At 40.4% G+C, this 24,422-nt stretch overlaps 2 protein-coding genes across 2 annotated transcripts in view; one reads left to right on the plus strand and one right to left on the minus strand.

Annotated features, from left to right (window-relative positions):
- tbck (TBC1 domain containing kinase) overlaps positions 1-24,422 on the minus strand; it is a 275,407-nt gene that overhangs the window by 132,718 nt on the left and 118,267 nt on the right. The window contains exons 14-18 of the mRNA XM_055641803.1: positions 15,249-15,378; positions 11,697-11,795; positions 3,291-3,353; positions 588-714; positions 246-296 (exon numbers count right to left, since the gene is read on the minus strand). Coding sequence (XP_055497778.1) covers positions 246-296; positions 588-714; positions 3,291-3,353; positions 11,697-11,795; positions 15,249-15,378 — 470 coding nt within the window. The remainder of the gene's footprint in view (positions 1-245; positions 297-587; positions 715-3,290; positions 3,354-11,696; positions 11,796-15,248; positions 15,379-24,422) is intronic.
- Positions 1-24,422, plus strand: part of aimp1a (aminoacyl tRNA synthetase complex interacting multifunctional protein 1a) — a 212,963-nt gene that overhangs the window by 17,045 nt on the left and 171,496 nt on the right. The window lies entirely within an intron of this gene.

Raw genomic sequence — 24,422 nt, forward strand, 5'->3', positions numbered from 1 at the left:
GACAATAATAAACCTAAACCTAAACCTAAACTTGCGATTCTGCCCACTGTAATAGATGAACCAAAGCTGGGATAATGGCATAGAGTATAATTTCCCTCCTAATCCTTGCCCAAGCTGCTGTGGGGCTCAAGGCAGCACTGCTTCCATGTTTGTATTTATATGTGGAGTAGCTGCAAGGTCTCATTTTTCTAGATTCTCCTTAGACTTTTCAACTCAGATATTTATCGCAAATAAATTGTACTTACCTTCGTCATTAAAATTTAGGTACAGGAATGGTGCACATAGCGAATCCAAACCTAGGACAAGAAAATATTTAAGTCAAGACCATAATCAGGAATATAAATTATGACTATACCAGAGAAATCACCAATCATAGCGCCTTTTTAACAGATTCAATGGCTAATGCTTTAATTTACCGAGTGTTTCTTCATGCTTAGTATTTCTGATTAGATCCCAGTGATAATAAGGTTTATCCCAATCCACTTCTACTTTATCCACTTTGTCACTCCGTGGTACAGAAATCAGAGTCACACAGCACAGAAACAGTTCCAATGGCCCACCGAGTCCACAAAGAACAATAAACTCACCTTGCCAGTATACCAGGTCTTGATGGGAGACTACCCAGGCCTTTAAAACATGCCTGAACTTTCCATGACCTTCTGGCGACGACAGCAGCTCATCGTACTGATGACAGCGTGGGATATCCACCTCGATCTGAAAGATAATCGGCAAAAGAAAGTAAATAATACCAATCCGGAACTGTCTTGTAAAAGAATGTAACATAGACGAGACTTTGACCTCCCCTTGTCCTCTTTTCCAGCTTTCTTCCCCCCCACAATGAGCCTGAAGAAGGGTCCCGACCCGAAATGTCTCCTATCCATGTTCTCCAGAGATATTGCCCAATCTGCGGAGTTAGTCCAGAACTATGTCTTTTTTTGTAAATCAACATCTGCAGTTCCTTGTTTCTAATCTAAAATATACCGTTGTTTACACATTATATGATACATGGAAGTTAATGAGGCACAATCACAAGCGCCTATCCCTTGATGGCGACTCCAGGGTCTTGCAGGAGATGATTTGCAGGATTTCGAATTTCACATCCTTATCTTTGACCTCTGTAACATCGCTTACAAATATATCCCTGCTTCATTTCATCTGTTGCTCATCCATGCCATTGTGGCTGTTAGGCTTGACTGCTATGGCACACTCTTGGCCTCTCTCCTTTCTGTGCCCACAATAAACTTTGTCATCCAAAGTGCTGTTGTCCAGGTCTTCTTTTCATCCTCCCTGAGCATGTTTATCTATACTGAGTTCTGGTTAACCTATGAATCAGTATTAATTTATTTTCCCTTATTTTAAATTTCTCGCACAACCTTCATAACCCTCTCTAGCCCCATAATTCAACACGTGTGTCCACAATTTTGGTCTATTGAGCAGATTTGAATGTAATTGTTTCACCATTGACAATCGTTTATTCATATGCCAAGGCTCCTAAAGGGACTGTCCCACTGCGGCGACCTAATTGGCAAATTTATAAGAGTTTGCCCTTGAACCATACTCGCAGCATGGTCGACACGAGGTCCTAGGAGGTCTTTGTAACTCTCCTTCATGCTTGAGAATAGTCCCCGTATACTCAAAACCTCAGCTAGGTCATGGCGTATTTTTCAGCATGCTGAAAAATGCCTGTGAGTAAAAAAAAGGTCGCCATGGAAAAAATCGATATTTTTTTACTCGTAGGTTTAATCAAAGTAGGTCACAGTAGGTCAGCATGTTATTCGTAGGTAATCTAAGGCAATCGAAGGTAATCAAGGGTAGTCGAAGGTAGCCATAGATAGTCTTCAACATAGTCGAAGGAGGTCATCTTCACTCTCCACTATTCGATGTCCAATTTTCCCGAAGTTAGTCGTAGCTAGTCGAAGCTAGTCTTCAACATAGTCGAAGGAAGTTGAAGGAGGTCTTCCACATAGTCGAAGAAGGTCTTCAACATGACACTTTTTCATACTCTCCTAAACTCTTCTAAACTCGCAAATTAGGTCGCCACAGTGGGACAGGCCCATAAGTTTAGTTTTGGTTTAGTTTAGTTTAGAGATCCAGCACAGAAACAGGCACTTCAGCCCACAGGTCCGCACCAACCAGTGATTCCCGCACATTAACACTATCCTACATACACTAGGGAGAATTTACAATTTTACCAAGCCAATTAAACTCAAACCCTGTATGTCTGTGGAGTGTGAGAAGAAACCGGAGCTCTCGGAGATAGCCCATGCGGTCACGGGGAGAACGTACAAACTCCGTACAGACAGCACCCGTAGTTGGGATCGTAGTTGCTCTGTAAGGCAGCAACTCTACTGCTGAGCCACCATGCTGCCCCAACTCAGTAATTCTGTCCCAAATCTTCTCCACCTCTCCACTTGGTATTTCATCTTTCAGGCGTTCTCTATCATTTTCCAAATATCTCCTTTGTGCCTTGGCATCAATGATTTTTTGACAATGCTCTACTGAAGCTTCATGGAGCATTTTTACCTGGCCAAATGAGAAATTACTGGATCATGCAATGTTTTTTGTTTCAGCCTGACTCTAAGAGAAATGAAGCAGTCGCCTGTCATGTGGAACCAGAGCAAATATTTCACAGGTGAGATAAATAGTTTAGTGTAGGGAGGTGAGCAAACAAAATAAAGTTACCCTCCTCTTGAAAGAGACAATATATCTTACGTGAGCTAACCTGCTAAATCTCAATATATTATAATTAACAAGTAAAACACGTATTAAGATCTTCATAACTCATGTTTAGAGGCACGAGGGACTCGAAACATGAGCAGAAATCTAAGTACTGGAGGGACTCAGCGGGTCAGGCAGCATCTGTTGAAGGAAATGGACAGACGACATTTTGGGTTGGGTCTCATCTTTAGTCTGAAGAACGGTACCGTCCCAGAATTTTTGTTTTGCTCAGGAAAGAGGAGCCTGCCATATCCTTACCAACATAATATAAAATGATTACTGGTATGATGCCCAATGAAAGAATATTAATTTACACAGCATCCACTTTCCACATCCTAAAGTTACACTACCGATAAATTACTTTCTGAAATGTATTTAATGTTGATATCACTAGTTATCTTTATAATTACATTGGCTAAAAGTTAGTCAGAGATAATGGATAAAAAGGACGTTGTAGTTTGACTACAATTTCACTAATTACACATAGCAAAGTAACACAACAATTGCATAAACTGCTCTGGCACTGATAATTTAGAAAAATGTGGATAATGACTTCAGCCGTTTGCCTTTACCTGTCGATCAGTTGGTATTGGAGTATCTTTGTCAATCGATTCATATTTTGCTTGAATGTCTCCCTGAAATTATGATATGATCAGTTTCATCTAAATAATTAACACCGATTGGAAGTTTACAATACCTAGTATTCTCCATAGACAAACTTTTCAGACAGTGCTTAAGAAAATATTGTTCCACTGCTTTTTTCCCCTTTTTTCCTTTCACACAGAAACAACATTTGAATACAAAACATTCTCACTTTTGTTAGACTTATGAAAGTTGTCACATTTCATTGATTTTCTGAAGAGAATACAAATTACTCTGGTTTAAAAAACAAGTTAAACTGGTTATACTAGAGACACTGAGAACACAAAAATATAATTATCAAAATGCCCAGCTAGGTAAAATATTAAGTGTAATCTAGGATAAATCACAGCAAAGATGTAACAGAATACCTTGTGAATTCATTGCTACAGAAGGCTGTGGAGGCCAAGTCAATGGATATTTATATGGTGGAGATTCTTGATTAGTACGGGTGCCAGGGGTTATGGGGAGGAGGAGGGGCTGGGAGGGAAAGATAGAATGATCGAATGCCATGATCGAATGGCAGAGTAGACTTGATGGGCCGAATGCCTTGCTGGGACCAGTTATATAAATTCACAAGTAATGTCAATGCAATAGAGTAAGTGGGGAAAAAAGTACAAAACTTTATTTCTATTATTCAATCTAATCTTAACGTATAAAGTGGGTTACGAACAAATATGTGGATCCACTCCTTTATCAACTGATTGAAAATTGTAGAAATATAAAGTACACAAGGATGCCATTTGGCACATTTTTTCATGTCAACTAAAAATGTACATCCAGATGAATAATTTCTAAGATCCTGGCCCTGTGCCTTGTAAATAATTTATAATGCAGCTCAGAACATATCATCTTGACTCATTTAGCATATAAAATGAACTTCAGTGCTGCAACAAATATTTTTAAAATACAGTTACAAAAAAATTGAAGAAATAGGGAGATTTCTTAAATAGCCTTTAAGACTATTAGTTCTCTTTAGCAATTTTTTTCAACGATAAAGAGTTCCAGAATTGTTATTTGTGTGACTAAATTCATTTTTTACTGCACCAGTTAATAATTTTGGAATCAAATATATTGCAAGGATTAATTCTGCAACTTGGGTGGTTGTCTACATGAATAAATATTTAGGAAAACAAAATATCCCAGGACGGAAAGTCATAATCAGAGATAGTATTTAAGAACGATGTCGTATTCATCCACGCCAATGTTATTGGGATACAGTTTCTCTTGAACCATAATAGCCCTCAACCATAATAACACAGACAAATAGTGTTTTAGTCTGAGACATGTAGAACCAATTATGCTTTATGATTTATCAATTGATTTGAAAAAAGTACAATTCTAAGGATAATTATTATTTGTCCTTTAAAGCAAGCTCTATGACTCTAGCTTTAATTAAGACATTTTATATACATGTTTTGTAGATTGAGATGTCAAACTCCAGAAAAGTAATTAGCCACTACATTGAGAGGATTGTAGGTTGTGAATCAGGAAACCAAAGTGCCCTGTGAATTGGAGGAAAAGGCATAAAAAAGGGGGAAACCACAGAAGTAACTTAAAAACTATAGGTCATGGTAAGTATTAATACACATACAGTCACTTGCATTTGTTCTGCACGAAGCAAGAGAGAATTTCCAAACAATTTCCAAATTAAGGATGGCCATATCAGGAATGCAAGTTATGAAGAAGGCCTCAAAGAATGTCTAGTGTAACTCCATGTTCTATATTCAGGAACTGGTTTTGAGGTGTCAGCTTTTTTTTTGTGAAGCTGTTAGTCAGCTGTTCCCCAGTTTGGCAAGTTGGAATGCTTGACCACAGGATGCTCTAATTTATACAGGGAGGAATTCTGTACCACACACGACAAAATATATTATTGTGCTGTGTTGATACACTTCTTGACAACTATAACTTTTAACTCTTAAGTGAGCAAATGGTTGTGTTAATGAAGAGCTGGAATATTTTCTACTGTTGGGCAATCTTCAAAAAATAAATTGCGTTTTTGCTTATGTCTTTTCCCACCCTAGAAAATAACAAAGAAATCTGAATGCTACTGCAATTCCTGACCATGATTAGGTCAAGTCAAGTCAAGAGTGTTTTATTGTTATATGTCCCAGATAGAACAGTGAAATTCTTGCTGCATCACAACAGAATATGTAAACATTAAACACTGTAAACAATATGATAAACGAGAAAAATTTCAGTGTGTATATATATATATACACATACTCGCAAGTACATACATATACACACACACACATACTGTATATATACACATACACTCATACTCAAAAAACAAACAATAGTATTGTAATAATAATAATAAAAATAATAATAACAATAATAATAGTCTATTGTAGTTCAGAGCTTATTTGAGGTTGTAGTGTTTAATAGCCTGATGGCTGTAGGGAAGAAGCTGTTCCTGAACCTGGATGGTACAGTATTCAGACTCCTGTACCTTCTTCCCGAAGGCAGTGGTGAAATGAGTGTGTTGCCCGGATAGTGTGAGTCTCTGATGATGCTGGCTGCCTTTTTGAGGCAGCGACTCCGATAAATCCCTTCGATGGTGGGGAGGTCAGAGCCGGTGATGGACTGGGCAATGTTCACAACTTTTTCCAGTCTTTTCCACTCCTGGACGTTCAAGTTGACGAACCAGGCCCTGATGCAGCCAGTAATTATGTGCTCTCCTGTGTATCTGTAGAAGTTCTAGAGAATCCTTCCTGGCATACCGAATCTCCGTAATCTTCTCAGAAAGTAATGGCATTGATTTGCTTTATTTATAATTGTATCAGTGTGCTGGGTCCAAGAAAGATCTTTGGAAATATGCACAACCAGGAATTTGAAGTTTTTGACTCTCTCCAAACTTATAACTGATATAAACGGATACAAACAGGATTGTGGGTCCTCATCCTTCCTCTTCCAAATTCCACAATCAGTTCATTGGTTTTACTGATATTGAGAGCCAGGTTGTTGTGCTGGCACCATTAGGTCAATCGGTCGATCTCACTGCTATACTCTGATTCATCACCATCTGTAATTCATCCAACAACGGTGGTGGCGTCGGCAAACTTGAAGATGGGAGTTTGCACTACGTCCGGATACACGACCATGAGTATAGAGTGAGTACAGCAGGGGGCTGATCACGCAGCTGATAGTTAATGAGGAAGATGTATTTCTGCAAATTCGAACAGACTGTGGTCTGTGGATGAGGAATTGCAGAGGGATGCGCGGAGGTCCAATAAAGCTATCATCACAGAATTATAGATGTCTAGCAACTAGCACCAGATAATGTCTTGGTACTGTCTCCTCTGAAGCCAATTTAAACTGCCATTGTGAACTCGATGGGCCAAAGTGCCTGTTTCAAAGCTGTATCTCTAAAACTAAACTAAAAGTACAGATACTCAAACATTACAAACAGAAGTAAATACCATTCGCATCATGCTTGCATTCTAAAGTATGAAATATTCTCTTTACATTTTTTCTTCCATCCCACAAGTAAAACCACCACACTCAAATTCCCTCCAACTCGCATTATTGCTCCCTTGGTTCGGCCCAACCGACACAATGCGACTGCCTTTGTTGATCTAATAAAATTCATCCTTTGTCTCTGATCTTGTCGTCACCACAAAGCCTTTTCCTATCGTCACTCACACCATATCACCGTCACTCTGCACTCAGAAGTTGAACTGGCAGCTGCTTGGAGTTGTGTCAAATCGCGCCGACATATGCACGGTGAGGTGCAGGTACAGTGAAAAGCGTGCATGCAGCGGTATCATGGGCACATAGTCTCATACAAGACACAGAACATCAATTATGCATAAATTCTGGAAGACAGTGAAAAAATAAAGACTGTGTGCAAAAAGCAAGACATTGGGGCAAAACAAACCACTAGCGGAATTTAATGGATCGAGCAGCATTTTTGTGTGGGAGGGGAGGGGGGGGAAGGAATTATCGATATTTTGGGTCAAGACCCTGCATCAGGACTAAGAGTTGACATGCATGAGAGACGATATAAAGAAGAAAGTGGGAATGGTGAGACAAGCTAATCTGGGATTAGCAGGTATTGGTTGTACTGCTGTTAGTGTTGTCTATTTACTTGAATATGCCAAACATTCTGAAAAAGGGTCGCGACCCAAAACATCATCTATTCCTTTTCATCCAGAGATGCTGTCTGTGCCGCTGAGTACTCCAATCTTTTGATTCCATCTTCAGTTTAAACCAGCATCTGTAGTTCCTTCCTAAACTTTACTCTTCCCCTGGTTCCACTGTCAAATCCTACCAGCATTTTAAACCACCTTTTCTGGAACTCCTCCTCAAACTCCTTCAGTTTTTTTGTCTCTTTCCCTTCAACTACAACCTGAATAAACATCTCAGTACAACTTCCGATACTCCCACCTAGAGTTAAAATCTATTCTGCTTCCACCTCATTGATACTACTTGGAAGGTTTCTCTGTATTAATGTTTAAAAAGGTTTTTCTATCCAATAAACATTTCAAACCAAATGATTTTTATTCTTTCTTACAGCAAAAAATCTTCTTAGGCCCCCTTCGGTCATGACTAACCATGGGTTTCTCCAGGGTGTTATTCTCTATATGGCGGATGCCTGTGCATGACTTTATTTAACGTGGAGAAACTGGTGCACAGACAAGCACCCCATGGTCCTTGACAGATATGGGTCAGGATCCAGTGGCATGGAGTCCAAGACGACCGGAGATTCTTTTCTGCTGCAGTCTTCATCCGCCTTCCCAGCCGTTGTGACGCTCCACTAAGGTCAGCCTGTTCCACCGTTGAGGTTTTGGTTGGATTGCTCTTTGTCAGAGACCACCCCCTCGACCTTACTGCCATGGGTGGCCCTACCAGGAGCATCGCTCCAGATGGCATCGCTCTCAGGATCTCAGGTCCACACAAGCTTCTCCACCACGACAAGGTGACAATCCACAGAACTAATTACATAAAATACTAGACCAAGTGCAGACCCGTTGGGTCTGTTCCCCCAACATGCGGTTGTGGTGGGGGGGGGAGGCGGCATGCAGCGTCACACACACTAACTATCTCCCCCCCCCCCCCGCATTCACGCTAATTACCCCCTTGATATTATATTAATATTATAAATTTGCTCCTTTTACCCCATAACCACCCTATCTGCTGATGCATAGTCCACAACTTGCAGTCACATCCAGAGAGCGGGGGGTGGGGTAGAGAGTGAGGGCAGAGGCAGAGAGAGAGACAGAGACACAGAGAGAGGGGCAAGTGGGATAGGGGGATGGAGAGGAGGATAAGAGGGAGGGAGGGTGGGTGAGGGGGGAATGGTGGGGGAGGAGAGAGAGAGGGTGAGAGTGAGGGGGAGAGAGTGAGGGTGCTGAGAGGGGGGTGAGGTGGGGAGCAGGGAGGTGGGAGGGTGAAGAGGGTAGGGGGTGTGGAGGGGAGGGGAGGGAGTTTAGGGGGGAGGGAGGGAGGGAGGGAGGGGATGGGGGAGGAGGGGAGAGAAGGGGGAGGAGGGGGAGAGAAGGGGGGAGGGAGGGGGGGAGAGAGGGGGGGGAGAGAGGGGGGGGGGAGAGAGGGGGAGAAGGGGGGGAGGGGGGGGAGAGAGAAAGAGGGAGGGGGAGAGAAGATAGGGAGGGTTTAGAAGGAGGGAAGAGAGGAGAGGGGGAGGGAGAGGGGGAGAGAGGGAGAGAGAAGGGGAGAAGGGTAGAGGGAGGGGGAGAGGGGAGAAAGGGAGAGAGAAAGAGAGAGGAGAGGGAGAGAGAGAGAGGGGGGGAGGAGAGGGGAGAGAGGAGAGGGGGGAGAGGAGAGGGAGAAGGAGGGTGAGGAGAAGGGGGGGAGGAGAGGAGGGAGGGGGAGGGTGGTGGGAGGGAGGGGGGGGAGGAGAGGGGGGGGAGAGGGGGGAGAGGGGGGGGGGGGGGGGGAGGAATGGGAGAGGGGGAGAAGGGGGGGAGAAGAAGGGGGAGAAGAGAGGGGGAGGAGGAGAGGGGGGCGGAGGAGAGGGGGGAGGAGGGAGGGGGGGGGAGGGGAGGGGGGGGGGGGGGTGAGAGAGGAGGGGGGGGGGGGGGGGGGGGGGGGGGGGGGGAAGAACCTAAAAAAACATTTTAGAACCAAAAAAGACACATTCTGCAAGCATTGTAGAACCAAAAGAGACACTTTTTGCAAACATTTTAGAACCAATAATCACTTTTTGCAAACATTTTAGAACCAATAGACACATTCTGCAAGCGTTTTAGAACCAATAAGGACACTTACATTTGAGTAGACATGTGTTAAGTGTTATTCACAGCTCAGAGAAACGTGACCCTCTGCCTTCCTCCAGCTTGCAGACACTGATTGAGGCACACCACTTCCTGGTTTTATAGTCCCTCCCCCCTGCCACCAGCAGGGGCAGCAGAGAAAATGGGGAATTTTGTAAAATCATTAATATCAGTCATTTTTCATCGACGAGAAAAATCCCCGGCACACATACGGCAGAAGGGGGCTTTGAGCAAGGTCGCCAAAAATGGCGGCCGTAGGTGGCGGCGTTCTCTCGGAAATCGCAGCACAGATGGCCAAAACCGGTCAAGAACAGACTTTTAGTAATATAGATATTTATGTAATTAGTTCATGATTAACTAAATACATATTTAGTATGCAATGGTTACTATAGTCACAAAACCCAAGTGTAATATATCAACATAATCTCCTAATGATATGATCTACTTTAAATTGAATCATGATGTTTAACTTCCCCCTTTCTGATTTTAACATAAATCTAATTGTTCTAATGTACACCTGAATTATCCTCGGCTAAGATAATTACTAAGCAACTTCATGAATGCAATTTTGGTGCCGGTTCAAATCCCGCTTGGAGTGCATACTGTCGTTGTGTCCTTGGGCAAGACACTTCACCCACCTTTGCCTGTAATGGAATGTAATTACGGCGGCAGGTGCGGGCACACCGCGACGCCCTGTGTCTCCCTTTCAAGGGAGATGCTAAAAATGCATTTCGTTATCTCTGTACTGTACACTGACAATGACAATAAATTGAATCATTTCATTTCATTTTTTTTTTTTTTCACGTTCTCAGTTGACAGCTATTGGTAAAATAAGCAGTTAGTTGACCACATAAACTTGACTTGACTTGACATAGAACATAGAACTGTTACAAATCCCATGTCTGCCATGCCAAAGTTTTCCATGAACGTATTCATATTTTGTTACGTTTATTCCTACATTTTTTCCCAAGGTTTCCATGTATAAATAATATAAATTAAATGAATTATATAAAAGTAAGGGAAGGGTGCCTGACTTTAAAATGGGTTCACAGTTACTTGTGTATATCCTGATCTTTAATCACACTTGAGGCAAGACTACAGTCTTGTGGCCAAAAAAGCATAATTGCAGACAATTACTCTCATACTGTATAACCTTGTCACTTTCTTAGAAACTGCTGCCAAATCAGATATTTTACACTGTAAATAAAATCTGAAGCCATTCACGACACTAACTGTTACACCACGGAGTAAACTTATTTTTCTCATCTGCCAATGCATTTTAGTCTGAAGAAGGGTCTTGACCCGAAATGCCACCCATTCCTTCTCTCCAGAGATGCTGCCTGACCTGCTGAGTTAAGGGCCTGTTCCACTTGGGCGACCTAATCCGCGAGTTCTGGCGAATTTGCCCTTGACTCATACTCGCAGCATAGTCGACACGAGGTCGTAGATCTTCGTAACTCTCCTTCATGCTCGAGAGTGATCTCCGCGTACTCGAGGCCTCAGCTGCGTTGCGGCGTTTTTTTCAATATGTTAAAAAATGCCCGCGAGTAGAAAAAGGTCGTAAGTTTAGTCGTAGTAGATCAAAGTAGGTCGGCATGTCAGTCGTAGGTAATCGAGGGTAGTCGAAGGTAGTCGTAGATAGTCTCCATCATAGTCGAAGGGAGGTCGAAGGAGATCGAAGGAGGTCGTCTTCACTCTCCACTATTGGGTGTCTAATTTTCCTGAAGTTAGTCATAGCTAGTCATAGCTAGTCGAAGCTGGTCTTCAACATAGTCGAAGGAGGTCTTCTACATAGTCGAAGGAGGTCTTCAACATGTCATTTTTTCCAAACTCTTCTAAACTTGCCAATTAGGTCGCCCAAGTGGGACAGCCCCTTTACTCCAGCATTTTGTGTCTACCTACAATGCATTTTAGTAGATCCAGGGCAGCAGTTTTTTGGATCACCATGTGATAACTGTGGCATTTAGTTCTGTGCCTCTTCCCCAACAGCAGTAATTGTTTAAGAACCCAGATTAGAAAAGGATAGATTTCTTCTTTGACAATGCAAAGAAATGGAACCGTTTATCAGAAAAGAAAACTTCTGCAACAACTTGCTCTTACCTCGACTCCAAGTAGTGCAGCCCAGGTCAAACCTCTCACCAATGGAGGAATGTCCACTCTTGATTCTCTCCATATTTGATTCTTTTTATACGGGTAAGCCTGAATAATAAGAGAGAGAAGAATGCTCATCAAAACCTCAAGCTCAATTCCATTTCACGTTATTTCACAATTGTGTTCTTCACCCTATTTGCCTATGGCAGTACTGTCATCCCATCCTCTCATCTGAATAAAAAACTGGGGATAAAATAACCTAGAAAACATTGCAAGTGTTACCAGATCTAAATTTGCAAGAGGTGTTTAGCCCAAAAGATATTAGTAAAAGAAAATAGCAATAATATTCTTCATTATATTCTTTTTTTTTAAATAATATTTTTATTAGAAGTACACATATTATAAAGTATAGTTACATATTATAGTAAAAAAACTTTTCATGTACATCTGTCATACATTATTAAAATTTTCAATTGTTGATTACTTCTGCTTCTAGTGGGTTGTTTTAATATAGAAAAAGAGAGAAAGAGAGAATAAAGAGTTACAAATATCAAAAAAACAGAAAAGGTGGAATGGATTACTTATAATACGTCATTGGAGATAGGTTCGTAGATTATAAAGTATGACTTTTCATCTAATCCTGAGTTCAAGTTTCAGTTGGGGTTTCGTGCTGGGCCAATCTAACCCGTCAGATAATTAATGAATGGAGCCCATATTTTATCAAAAAGCTCTTGTTTGTCTATTAAGACAAGTCTAATTCTTTCTAGGTATAGGGTCTCCGAAATTTCCACAATCCACATTTTAATTGTGGGGGTTATAGGGCCTTTCCAAAATTTTAATATTAATTTTTTCCCGGTTATTATAGTGTAGTCGATGAAATTTCTTTGGTTTGTTGTGAGTGTTAAACATTGTTCTGATATTCCAAGTATTATTAATTTTGAGTTTGGATCCAGTTTTGTATTAATAACTTCTGAAATTATTTCAAAAATATCAGTCCAGAAATGTTTAATTTTTATACAATTTGCAAACGTATGTGTTAAATTAACCTCTAGATGTAGACATTTATCATAAATAGGAGAGATTTGTGGGAAGATTCTATTTAGTTTTATTTTAGAGTAGTGTAATCTATGTAAGAATTTAAATTGTATTAAAGCATGTCTGGCATTTAACGAACATTGATGTATATGTTGTAAACATTCGTCCCAAATATCTTTCGTTATAGGATGACCTAATTCATTTTCCCATGTGTGTCTATATGGTTTCATCGGTGGTACCTCGTTGTTTAGGAGGGTGTTATAAATATAAGCTATTAATTTTTCAGTGTTAGGATGCTTGTTCAAACATTCATCAAGGATTTCTGGTTCCCTAGTCCTGTAGACTTGTGTATTATATTTAACATAATCTCTTATTTGTAGATGTCTGAAGAAATTATTTGAGTGCAGTCCATGATTCTGGTGTAACTTGAAATGAAAGAAAAGTGCCTTTCCCATAAAGATGTCCAATCTTTTTAATTCCATAATTTTTCCATTGTGTGAAACCCTTATCCAAAAAGGATGGCTTGAATAAAGGATTATTTACAATGGGAAGGCATAATGGTATATTATTCAATTTTAAAACTTTTTTTTAATTGTTTCCAAATTCGTATTCCACTATGTATTATGGGGTTTTCCTTATAGGTTTTTTTGTGCAGTTTTGTGGGAGCAAATATGATCGGACCAATTTCGAAAGGTAAACAGTCTTCCTTTTCCATCCTTAACCAATCTGGTTGTTGATCCATTTCTTCCAGCCAGAAATTCATGTTTTTAATATGGACTGCCCAGAAATAAAACAAGAAATTTGGCAAAGCCAAACCTCCATTTATCTTTGACTTACATAAATGTTTTTTACTTATTCTATGATTCTTATAATCCCAGATAAAACTTGTAACAATGGAGTCGACTTTTTTGAAAAAAGTTTTTGGGATATATATCGGGATTAATTGAAATAGGTACAGTAGTTGCGGGAAGAAGATCATTTTTATAGCATTAATTCTACCAAGCATTGAAATGGGAAGTGTTTTCCAGTATTGAATATTCTTGTGTAGTTTATTCAGTAAGGGTGGAAAATTTAGTTTAAATAAAGAGGTATATGTCTTAGTTACATAGATTCCTAAGTATTTAAATTTATCTTTAACTATTTTAAAAGGGGATTGTTGTAATGTATGTAAATTGAGTTTTGTTATTGGCATGATTTCACTTTTATTCCAATTAATTCTATATCCTGAAAACTGACCGAATTAAGTTATTAAATTTAATAGATTTGGAATACTAGTTTCTAACTTTGTAATATATATTAGTACATCATCTGCATATAAGGAAATTTTATTCCTTGTGTCTCTAGTGTTGTATCCGTATATTCCTGTATGGGTTCTAACGCTTTCTGCTAAGGGTTCGATTGCAAGAGCAAATAATAGTGGGGATAGTGAACATCCTTGTCTACAACCTCTAGAGAGATTAAAATTAGTTGATAACATTTGGTTTGTTAATATTCTAGCAGTTGGATTAAAGTATAACAATTTAACCCATGTAAAGTACTTCTCTCCCAATTGAAATTTTTCCATCACCGAAAATAAATATGGCCATTCTACCTGGTCAAATGCTTTTTCAGCATCTAACGACATAATTGCTAGATCTGAATTAGCAATTCTATTGGAGTATATAATATTAAATAATCTTCTCAGATTATAAAATGAATAACATTTTGGAATAAAACCTGCTTGGTCGGGGTGTATTCATTTGTTAATCACTAAGCTCAATCTATGAGATAGAATTTTAGTTAATATTTTCTGATCAGTATTTAAGAGGGCTATTGCTCTATATGAACCTGGGTCTTCAAGATCCTTATCCGTTTTTGGTATGAGTACGATTGTAGATTCATTTAGAGTTTCTTGGAGTTTCTGTTGAGTGTAAGCGTATTTGTACAGTGTCTGTAGGCGTGGAGAAACCAGATCATAAATTTTTTTATAAAATTCAGAACTTAGACCATCAGGACCTGCAGCGTTTCCGTTTTTTAAAGATTTAATTGACTTCGATGTCTTTTATCGTAATTTCAGCACCTAGCGATTCTCTCTCTTTCTAATCTAAACCTGCAAGCTTACATTTCTGTAGAAATGTTTCCATTCCTGCTGATTGTTCTGTCATTTTAGATGAATACAATTTTTGATAGTATTGTAAAAATCTATCATTAATATCTTTAGGCAGTGTTAATGTTTCTCCCTTGTCTGTTCTAATTTTGTAAATTGTTTTTTCCCCGTCCAGTTTACGAAGTTGTCGCGCTAATAGCTTTTGTGGTTTATCACCAAATTCAAAATTTAATTGTTTTGTATGTTGATAAAGTTTTATATATTCTTCATTATATTCAACCAAAATAATCACATCTTCCTCGTTAACATTATGGTAAAAAATGGCTTTCTTTTCGCAAAGAAACTGCCAGACCAGCAGTGAAAGACTTCTCTCCCTTTCCACTTCAGTTAACATGAGAAAGTGAATGCATCGGATTTAATGTACGGCGTTTGAGTCGCACCTTTAGCAGCCTGTCAAAGAGTATGATTCGGTGTAGCTGGTACTCCGTATCTTTCTCGCGTATAATGAGAGGCAGTGAGGCTGCAGCAGAAAGTTCTTGGTTGCTGTTGGAAGGTGATATAGTCGACTGCCTTCAAAATTAATGAGAAAACAGGATGTTACATTTTGAAATATTATTGCATTAGAACATTCAACAGTACTGTATAGTAATGAGTCCCCTGGCCGACAATGTCTGTGCCAAACAAGAAGGGTCTCAACCCGAAACGTTACCCATTCCTTCTATCCAGAGAGTTACTCCAGCATTTTGTGTCTATCTATGATATCAAGCCCAAGTCTTATCTGCCTGCACATAATCCTATCGGTCGGTCCATTCAATGCATATGCCAATCCAAGACTCTCTTAAATGCCATTATCATATTTACCTCCAACACCATCTCCTGACAGAACGCTCCAGGCACTCACCGTCCCTTGTGTAAAAAAAATTGCCACACACACCTCCTTTAAACTTTGCCTCTCTTATCTTAAAGTTATGTCCTCTAGCATTTGATATTTCCATTCTGGGAAAAGGGTTCTGACTGTCTACCCTATCTATGCCTTTCATAATTTTATCTGCTTCTGTCAGGTCTCCCCGCAACCTCCAGTGTTGCAGAGAAAACAATCCAACTATGTCCAATCTCTCCCTGCAGCAAATATTACTTAATAGTTCAGGCATCATTATGGTAAACCTCCTCTGCACCCTTTCCAAATCCTCCATATCTTTCCTGTAATGAGGCGACCAGAAATGCGCACAATATTCTAAATGCGACCTAACCAAAGCTGTATCATGACCTCCTAACTTGTATACTCAATGTCCTGACCAATGAAAGCAAGCATACCGTGTGCCTTATTTACACTTGTGTACTTGTGTGACCATTTTCCAGGAATTATAGACTTGAATCCTAAGATTCCTCTGCAGATCAATGGTGTTAACGGTTTGGCATTAATCGTTTATCTACCCCTTGCATTCATCCTCCCATTTTTTCAACACTGGCTCGGATTAATCTCCATCTGCATTTCTCCGCCCATTTCTGCAGCTGATCTATATCCTGCTGTATACTTTGACAGCCTTCCTCACAGTCCGTGACCCCAGCGATCTTGATGTCATCTGCAAACTTACTAACCAATCCATCTATGTTTACATCCCAACCCATAGCTTCAATGTAGTCTCACACTTAATTAATATAACTAAAACTAAAATCAACGTCAATGAAAATGGTTTCAGCTTTGGATTTATTGAGAACAAAGTGAATTTAAATTGTATCCAGTGAGTGAGCTGTGGTGTTCTGGGAAATAGGCTCATGAATTCCACGCAACTGCTTGCACGATGTTTTTGTTTTTTTTCCTTTTGAATTCTGTTACCCAGGAGGTTTACACTGGCTGCCCTCACCACGGATGTCTCACTGGTGAAAAAAATCCCAAATTGGAACGTCACGGTCTATTAATGTTAGCAGACCGAGTTATGAACAAATTAAAGGGTACATTTCAGCTTTAATTGCTTTGGCCAGTAGCCATCCATGCTGTGCTCCCACACAGTCAATTAGGATGGAAAATTTGAATGATATTAGTTTAGAGATTCCTGCTGATAAACAAGTCACAAAGTCATACAGCATGGAAACAGGTCCTTCAGCCCAACTTGCCCATGACATCCAAGATACCCCTTCAACGCTGATCCTTTCTGCCCACGTTTAGCCCAGATCCCTCCAAACCGTTCCTTATCCATGTACCTGTCCAAAGGTCTTTTAAATGTTGTTATATGACCTGCCTCAATTACCTCCTCTGACAGCTTATACCATATACCCACTAACATCCGTGAGAAAAAGTTGCACTCAGGTTCCTATTAAATCTTACCCCTCTCACCTTAAACCTATGGTTCTTGATTCCCCTACTCTGGGGAAAAGACTCTGTACGTTCAGTATTCGGTTGTCTCATATTTCTCATTCATGGTCATTGCCTGACAAAAACAACACTCTACAACTTTATCACACTATTGGCAAATTAATTTATGTCTGTTTATCTTTCTCACAAGCAGTTGCACATCATCCAACTAAACAAGTCTGAAGAAGGGTCTCAACCTGAAACATCATCCATTCCTTCCCTCCAGAGATGCTGCCTGCCCCGCTGAGTTACTCCAGCTTTTTGTGTCTATCTTCGGTTTAAACCAGCATCTGCAGTTCCTTCCTACACAAGTGTATATAGTAACTGGACATAGTACTAAGGGTGGTGAGGACCTCAATAAGATTAGCTTGTGATTTTTCAGTGTTTGCTGGAATTATAATTGATAGTAGCAATAATATGCCACGTACAAATTACTCTCATTGTTACTATTTCTGCAGGTTACTACCAAAATAACTAAATGATGCCCACAGTTTTGTCATGAAACTTCCTTTTTTCAAGTAAATTATCATATTAAACCTTCATCAGATCACAGATATTTAACAGAACGATTTGTGTGTTAGTCACAGAAGTGGATTTGCAACCATGTATTACAATTGCTCCACACTTTTAAATCTCTACTCCAACAGCAGTGTTTGCACTGCAGATGGCTCAATTGTAATAATAATGATAATAATGGATGGGATTTATATAGCGCCTTTCTGGATACTCAAGGCGCTTTACGTCGCATTATTCATTCACTCCTCAGTCACACTCGGTGATGGTGAGCTACTTCTGTAGCCACAGCTGCCCTGGGGCAGACTGACGGAAGCGTGGCTGCTAATCTGCGCCTACGGCCCACCATCAATCACTCATACACATTCACACACATTCACACGCAGGCAAAGGTGGGTGAAGTGTCTTGCCCAAGGACACAACGACAGTATGCACTCCAAGCGGGATTCGAACCGGCTACCTTCCGGTCGCCAGCCGAACATTTAGCCCATTGCGCCATCGGTCGTCCTATCATGTAATCATGTCTTGTCTTTCTGCGGACTGGTCAGCACACGATAAAAGCTTTTCACTGTACCTCGGTACACGCGACAATAAACTAAACTAAACTAAACCAAAAAAACTAAAGAAAAGGCCATTGTACCCATTTTCACTTTTTAAAATGGAAGGCATCTTCCACACGTTAGTATAAGGCCATGAAATATCCACAGGAAGAGGAACATGGTCACCCCTTTGATTGGAGGTTATTACATGCTTTATTAGATCGTCCAGCACTTCGTTCCCCCACCCCTGACGTTTAAACGAAATGGGAGACACTAATACGAACTTTGCCAAAATATAACTGTGTTCAAAACTCATTAAAATAATTTTGATTGCATACAGTATCATGATATGATCAAACTCTCAGTGTTTATTAATTTTCTTTTGCACATTAAGACTCATTGTAGATTATTAAACATTGTTTTCTCTTCATAAAATGTACAATTTTCTTATCCTCACATTCCTTAATAATTAAGGAAATCCAAGCATTAGGTATTGTGTGTGACAATGAAAAGCAACTTTTTAGGGAGTAGCTTTTAAAAGTGTTGCCATCAGTGTCTACATGGACAGCAAATGTGACCTCCAATGCGTAGAAATGAGACCAGCATGGCACAGAACATATTAGAGGGAAATACTGCTGAACCTAGATAGGAGTCCTGATAAGTTTGGTGACTTGAACATAGGGGAGTGCAGCACGGGAACTGGCCCTTCAGCCCATGTCTGTGCCAAACGTGATGTTAACTTAAACCAATCTCAACTGCCTGCACTTGATCCATATCCCTCCATTCTCTGCATAGCCACATGCCTATCCAAAGGTCTCTTAAACACCACCACCCCTGGCAACTCGTTCCAGGCACCCACTTCTCCCTGTGTAAAAAACCTTGCCCCGCAAATCTCCTTTCAACTTTCACCACTCTAGTTATGTTGCTACTTTCAGGAAGCTTTGGACTTGGACCCCAAGATCTCCCTGTACACCAATGTTGTTAAGGTCTTGTCATTAACTATATACAAACTCCCAAAGTACAACACCTCACACTTGAAGCTTGTGCCATGCGTTATGGCTGTTTCTGATGGGTAAGAAGCAAATGAATTGGCAAGACAAACATTTCAAATCCATCAGAATGGATGTATCTCTACTACACCAAAACCACTTGAAAAGTTGTTGCCCCCAGCCAATATTAGGCAATCAGTTCCGCTCAAAGAGCAATAAGTATTGTACTAAAGAGAAGCCATTATGTTCTTTTGTCATTTCTTTATTGAGCATTTTCCAAAAGATAATATCACTGCATTACCAAATAGATGCACAATAGATTTTACCAGATGCCATCACAGGCAAGACCAGATGTTGAAACTCAGTAAAAATTACTTGTACCAATTTTGGAAATGGATGCTTGTTAACCAGTGTACTGTAAATAGCCTGATCACAGCTGTGTGCAATTTTTATTTAAATTAAAGTGCATTTTAGCCACTGGATCTCCATTGAAAACTAACTTATCTCTGCAAACGATTATTCCTAATGCAGACGGCCAAGTCATCAATCACATCACACTTCATACATGTACCAACATATTATAAACATCTCATTGTCCAAATTGTGTGGAGCACCAATTATTAGAACACAACTATCAAAGGTCCTGTACATTAAAAATTGATCCATTCCCATTTTATTTTAGTCTTTGTCTGCCCCCTATGTCCTGTTGACATTTGAAATCAAAACAATTCAATGTACAGAACATAACATTTGCAATGTAAAATTACATTTAAACATGTGTTTTTTTAACATTTCATTTTTATAGTTTTGAAACATCTTTCTATAAAGTTCTTAATAAAAATAAACTATCTGGACCCTAGTTGGAAAGCAAGCAATAATGTGCCAGGAAAACAAAAACATCACAGAAGTTTCCCTGAGATCAGATTTTTACATCCAAATCAGCTTTTGATATTTTCCTGTCACTTTTGGAATTATTGTCAGGGTTTAAGTCCAGAGGCATGTTAATTCCCTTGGACTAGCCATGTATCCAAGAAATGTAGGGAAATGTTGGGAGCAGATTTGGACATAAAGTTGACCAGAAGGGGGGAGGTGAAGGGAACTGAGGACTGCTCTAGTTTGGGGTAGAAACCAACGTTGTAATTTCTCTGAAACCAAGGAAGAGATCACTTTTATCCAAAAAAAAACCACAATCTGCTTGTTTGTCGACAAAAATCGATGGAAATTCTCAGCAGGTGAGGCAGACAGAAACAAAATTGATGTTTCAGGTTAATGACCCTTGATCGCAAATGAGAAAATGTAAGCTGAAGTTTGGGGTCACCCCTGCAGACTGAATGGAGGTGTTCTGCTACTTAAACCAAACTTGTTTTCTCACTTATCAAGTTCTGGTGAAAAGTCAATGACCTAAAAGTTTCATTTGGTTTGTCTCTCCATAGATGCTGTCCTACTGTCTGTTCTCTCACCTACTGTCGATTCCTAGCATTGTCTATTTCTGTTCCACGTTTTCAGTATCTGCAGTTTTTGCTTCAATGCCTGTTCGCCCTCCCTACTTGAAATGGCGAATGTTTCCAGCTTTTTCTGTTTTAACCATATAACCATATAACAATTACAGCACGGAAACAGGCCATCTCGGCCCTACAAGTCCATGCCGAACAACCTTTTTCCCTTAGTCCCACCTGCCTGCACTCATACCATAACCCTCCATTCTCTTCTCATCCATATGCATATCCAATTTATTTTTAAATGATACCAACAAACCTGCCTCCACCACTTCTACTGGAAGCTCATTCCACACCGCTACCACTCTCTGAGTAAAGAAGTTCCCCCTCATGTTACCCCTAAACATCTGTCCCTTAATTCTGAAGTCATGTCCTCTTGTTTGAATCTTCCCTATTCTAAAAGGGAAAAGCTGATCCACATCAACTCTGTCTATCCCTCTCATCATTTTAAAGACCTCTATCAAGTCCCCCCTTAACCTTCTGCGCTCCAGAGAATAAAGACCTAACTTATTCAACCTTTCTCTGTAACTTAGGTGTTGAAACCCAGGCAACATTCTAGTAAATCTCCTCTGTACTCTCTCTATTTTGTTGACATAGAAACACAGAAACATAGAAATTAGGTGCAGGAGTAGGCCATTCGGCCCTTCGAGCCTGCACCGCCATTCAATATGATCATGGCTGATCAACCAACTCAGTATCCCGTACCTGCCTTCTCTCCATACCCCCTGATCCCCTTAGCCACAAGGGCCACATCTAACTCCCTCTTAAATATAGCCAATGAACTGGCCTCAACTACCCTCTGTGGCAGAGAGTTCCAGAGATTCACCACTCTCTGCGTGAAAAAAGTTCTTCTCATCTCGGTTTTAAAGGATTTCCCCTTTATCCTTAAGCTGTGACCCCTTGTCCTGGACTTCCCCAACATCGGGAACAATCTTCCTGCATCTAGCCTGTCCAACCCCTTAAGAATTTTGTAAGTTTCTATAAGATCCCCTCTCAATCTTCTAAATTCTAGAGAGTATAAACCAAGTCTATCCAGTCTTTCTTCATAAGACAGTCCTGACATCCCAGGAATCAGTCTGGTGAACCGTCTCTGCACTCCCTCTATGGCAATAATGTCCTTCCTCAGATTTGGAGACCAAAACTGTACGCAATACTCCAGGTGTGGTCTCACCAAGACCCTGTACAACTGCAGTAGAACCTCTCTGCTCCTATACTCAAATCCTTTTGCAATGAAAGCTAACATACCATTCGCTTTCTTTACTGCCTGCTGCACCTGCATGCCTACCTTCAATGACTGGTGTACCATGACACCCAGGTCTCGCTGCATCTCCCCCTTTCCCAATCGGCCACCATTTAGATAATAATCTGCTTTCCTGTTTTTGCCACCAAAATGGATAACCTCACATTTATCCACATTATACTGCATCTGCCAAACATTTGCCCACTCACCCAGCCTATCCAAGTCACCCTGCAGTCTCCTAGCATCCTCCTCACAGCTAACACTGCCCCCCAGCTTAGTGTCATCCGCAAACTTGGAGATATTGCCTTCAATTCCCTCATCCAGATCATTGATATATATTGTAAATAGCTGGGGTCCCAGTACTGAGCCTTGGGGTACCCCACTGGTCACTGCCTGCCATTGTGAAAAGGACCCGTTTACTCCTACTCTTTGCTTCCTGTTTGCCAGCCAGTTCTCTATCCACATCAATACTGAACCCCCAATGCCTTGTGCTTTAAGTTTGTATACTAATCTCTTATGTGGGACCTTGTCGAAAGCCTTCTGGAAGTCCAGATACACCACATCCACTGGTTCTCCCCTATCCACGCTACTAGTTACATCCTCGAAAAATTCTATAAGATTCGTCAGACATGATTTACCTTTCGTAAATCCATGCTGACTTTGTCCAATGATTTCACCACTTTCCAAATGTGCTGCTATCCCATCTTTAATAACTGACTCTAGCAGTTTCCCCACTACCGATGTTAGACTAACTGGTCTGTAATTCCCCATTTTCTCTCTCCCTCCCTTCTTAAAAAGTGGGGTTACGTTTGCTACCCGCCAATCTTCAGGAACTACTCCAGAATCTAAAGAGTTTTGAAAGATTATTACTAATGCATCCACTATTTCTGGAGCTACTTCCTTAAGTACTCTGGGATGCAGCCTATCTGGCCCTGGGGATTTATCGGCCTTTAATCCATTCAATTTACCCAACACCACTTCCCGGCTAACCTGGATTTCACTCAATTCCTCCAACTCCTTTGACCCGCGGTCCCCTGCTATTTCCGGTAAATTATTTATGTCTTCCTTAGTGAAGACGGAACCAAAGTAGTTATTCAATTGGTCCGCCATATCCTTGTTCCCCATGATCAACTCACCTGTTTCTGACTGCAAGGGACCTACATTTGTTTTAACTAATCTTTTTCTTTTCACATATCTATAAAAACTTTTGCAGTCAGTTTTTATGTTCCCTGCCAGTTTTCTTTCATAATCTATTTTTCCTTTCCTAATTAAGCCCTTTGTCCTCCTCTGCTGGTCTTTGAATTTCTCCATGCTGCTTTCTCCCATGCTGCTTTTTCTGGCTAATTTGTACGCATCATCCTTCGCTTTGATACTATCCCTGATTTCCCTTGTTATCCATGGATGTACTACCTTCCCTGATTTATTCTTTTGCCAAACTGGGATGAACAATTTTTGTAGTTCATCCATGCAGTCTTTAAATGTCTTCCATTGCATATCCACCGTCAACCCTTTTAGAATTAATTGCCAGTCAATCTTGGCCAATTCACGTCTCATACCCTCAAAGTTACCTTTCTTTAAGTTAACATCCTTCCTATAATTGGGCGACCAAAATTGTACACCATACTCCAGATTTGGTCTCACCAATGCCTTGTACTCTGGCAATTCAACTATTCAAATTCACACATGCACTGACTACACCGCCCAACACGGACTTCCATCTGTATATATGTATATATGTATGTAGCGCCGCAGAATTTGTGCACCTATTCCCCCCCCCCCCCCATCTCCCTTCTGTTTTTTGTTTTTTCTGTTTCTTGTTTTTTGTGCTAAATTGTATGTATGCACTGATTACGAGCAGCTTTCAGTTTCACTGTACATGTATAGTGACAATAAATAAATGGCATGGCATAACTTACAATTTTAACATTACATCCCAGCTTCTATACTCAATGCTCTGATTTATAAAGGCTAGCATACCAAAAGCTTTCTTTACCACCCTATCAATATGAGATTCCACCTTCAAGGAACTATGCACAGTTATTCCCAGATCCCTCTGTTCAACTGTATTCTTCAGTTCCCTACCATTTACCATGTACGTCCTATTTTGATTTGTCCTGCCAAGGTGTAGCACTTCACATTTATCAGCATTAAACTCCATCTGCCATCTTTCAGCCCATTCTTCCAAATGGCCTAAATCACTCTGTAGACTTTGGAAATCCTCTTCATTATCCACAACACCCCCCATCTTGGTATCATCTGCATACTTACTAATCCAATTTACCACACCTTCATCCAGATCATTGATGTACATGACAACCAACAAAGGACCCAACACCGATCCCTGAGGCACCCCACTAGTCACCTGCCTCCAACCTGACAAACAACCATCCACCATTACCCTCTGGCTTCTCCCATTCAGCCACTGTTGAATCTATCTTGCTACTCCTGCATTTATACCCAAGTTGAACCTTCTTAGCCAACCTT

Source organism: Leucoraja erinacea, chromosome 1, assembly GCF_028641065.1.
Source record: "Leucoraja erinacea ecotype New England chromosome 1, Leri_hhj_1, whole genome shotgun sequence".
In the NCBI taxonomy this organism is placed as follows: domain Eukaryota; kingdom Metazoa; phylum Chordata; class Chondrichthyes; order Rajiformes; family Rajidae; genus Leucoraja; species Leucoraja erinaceus.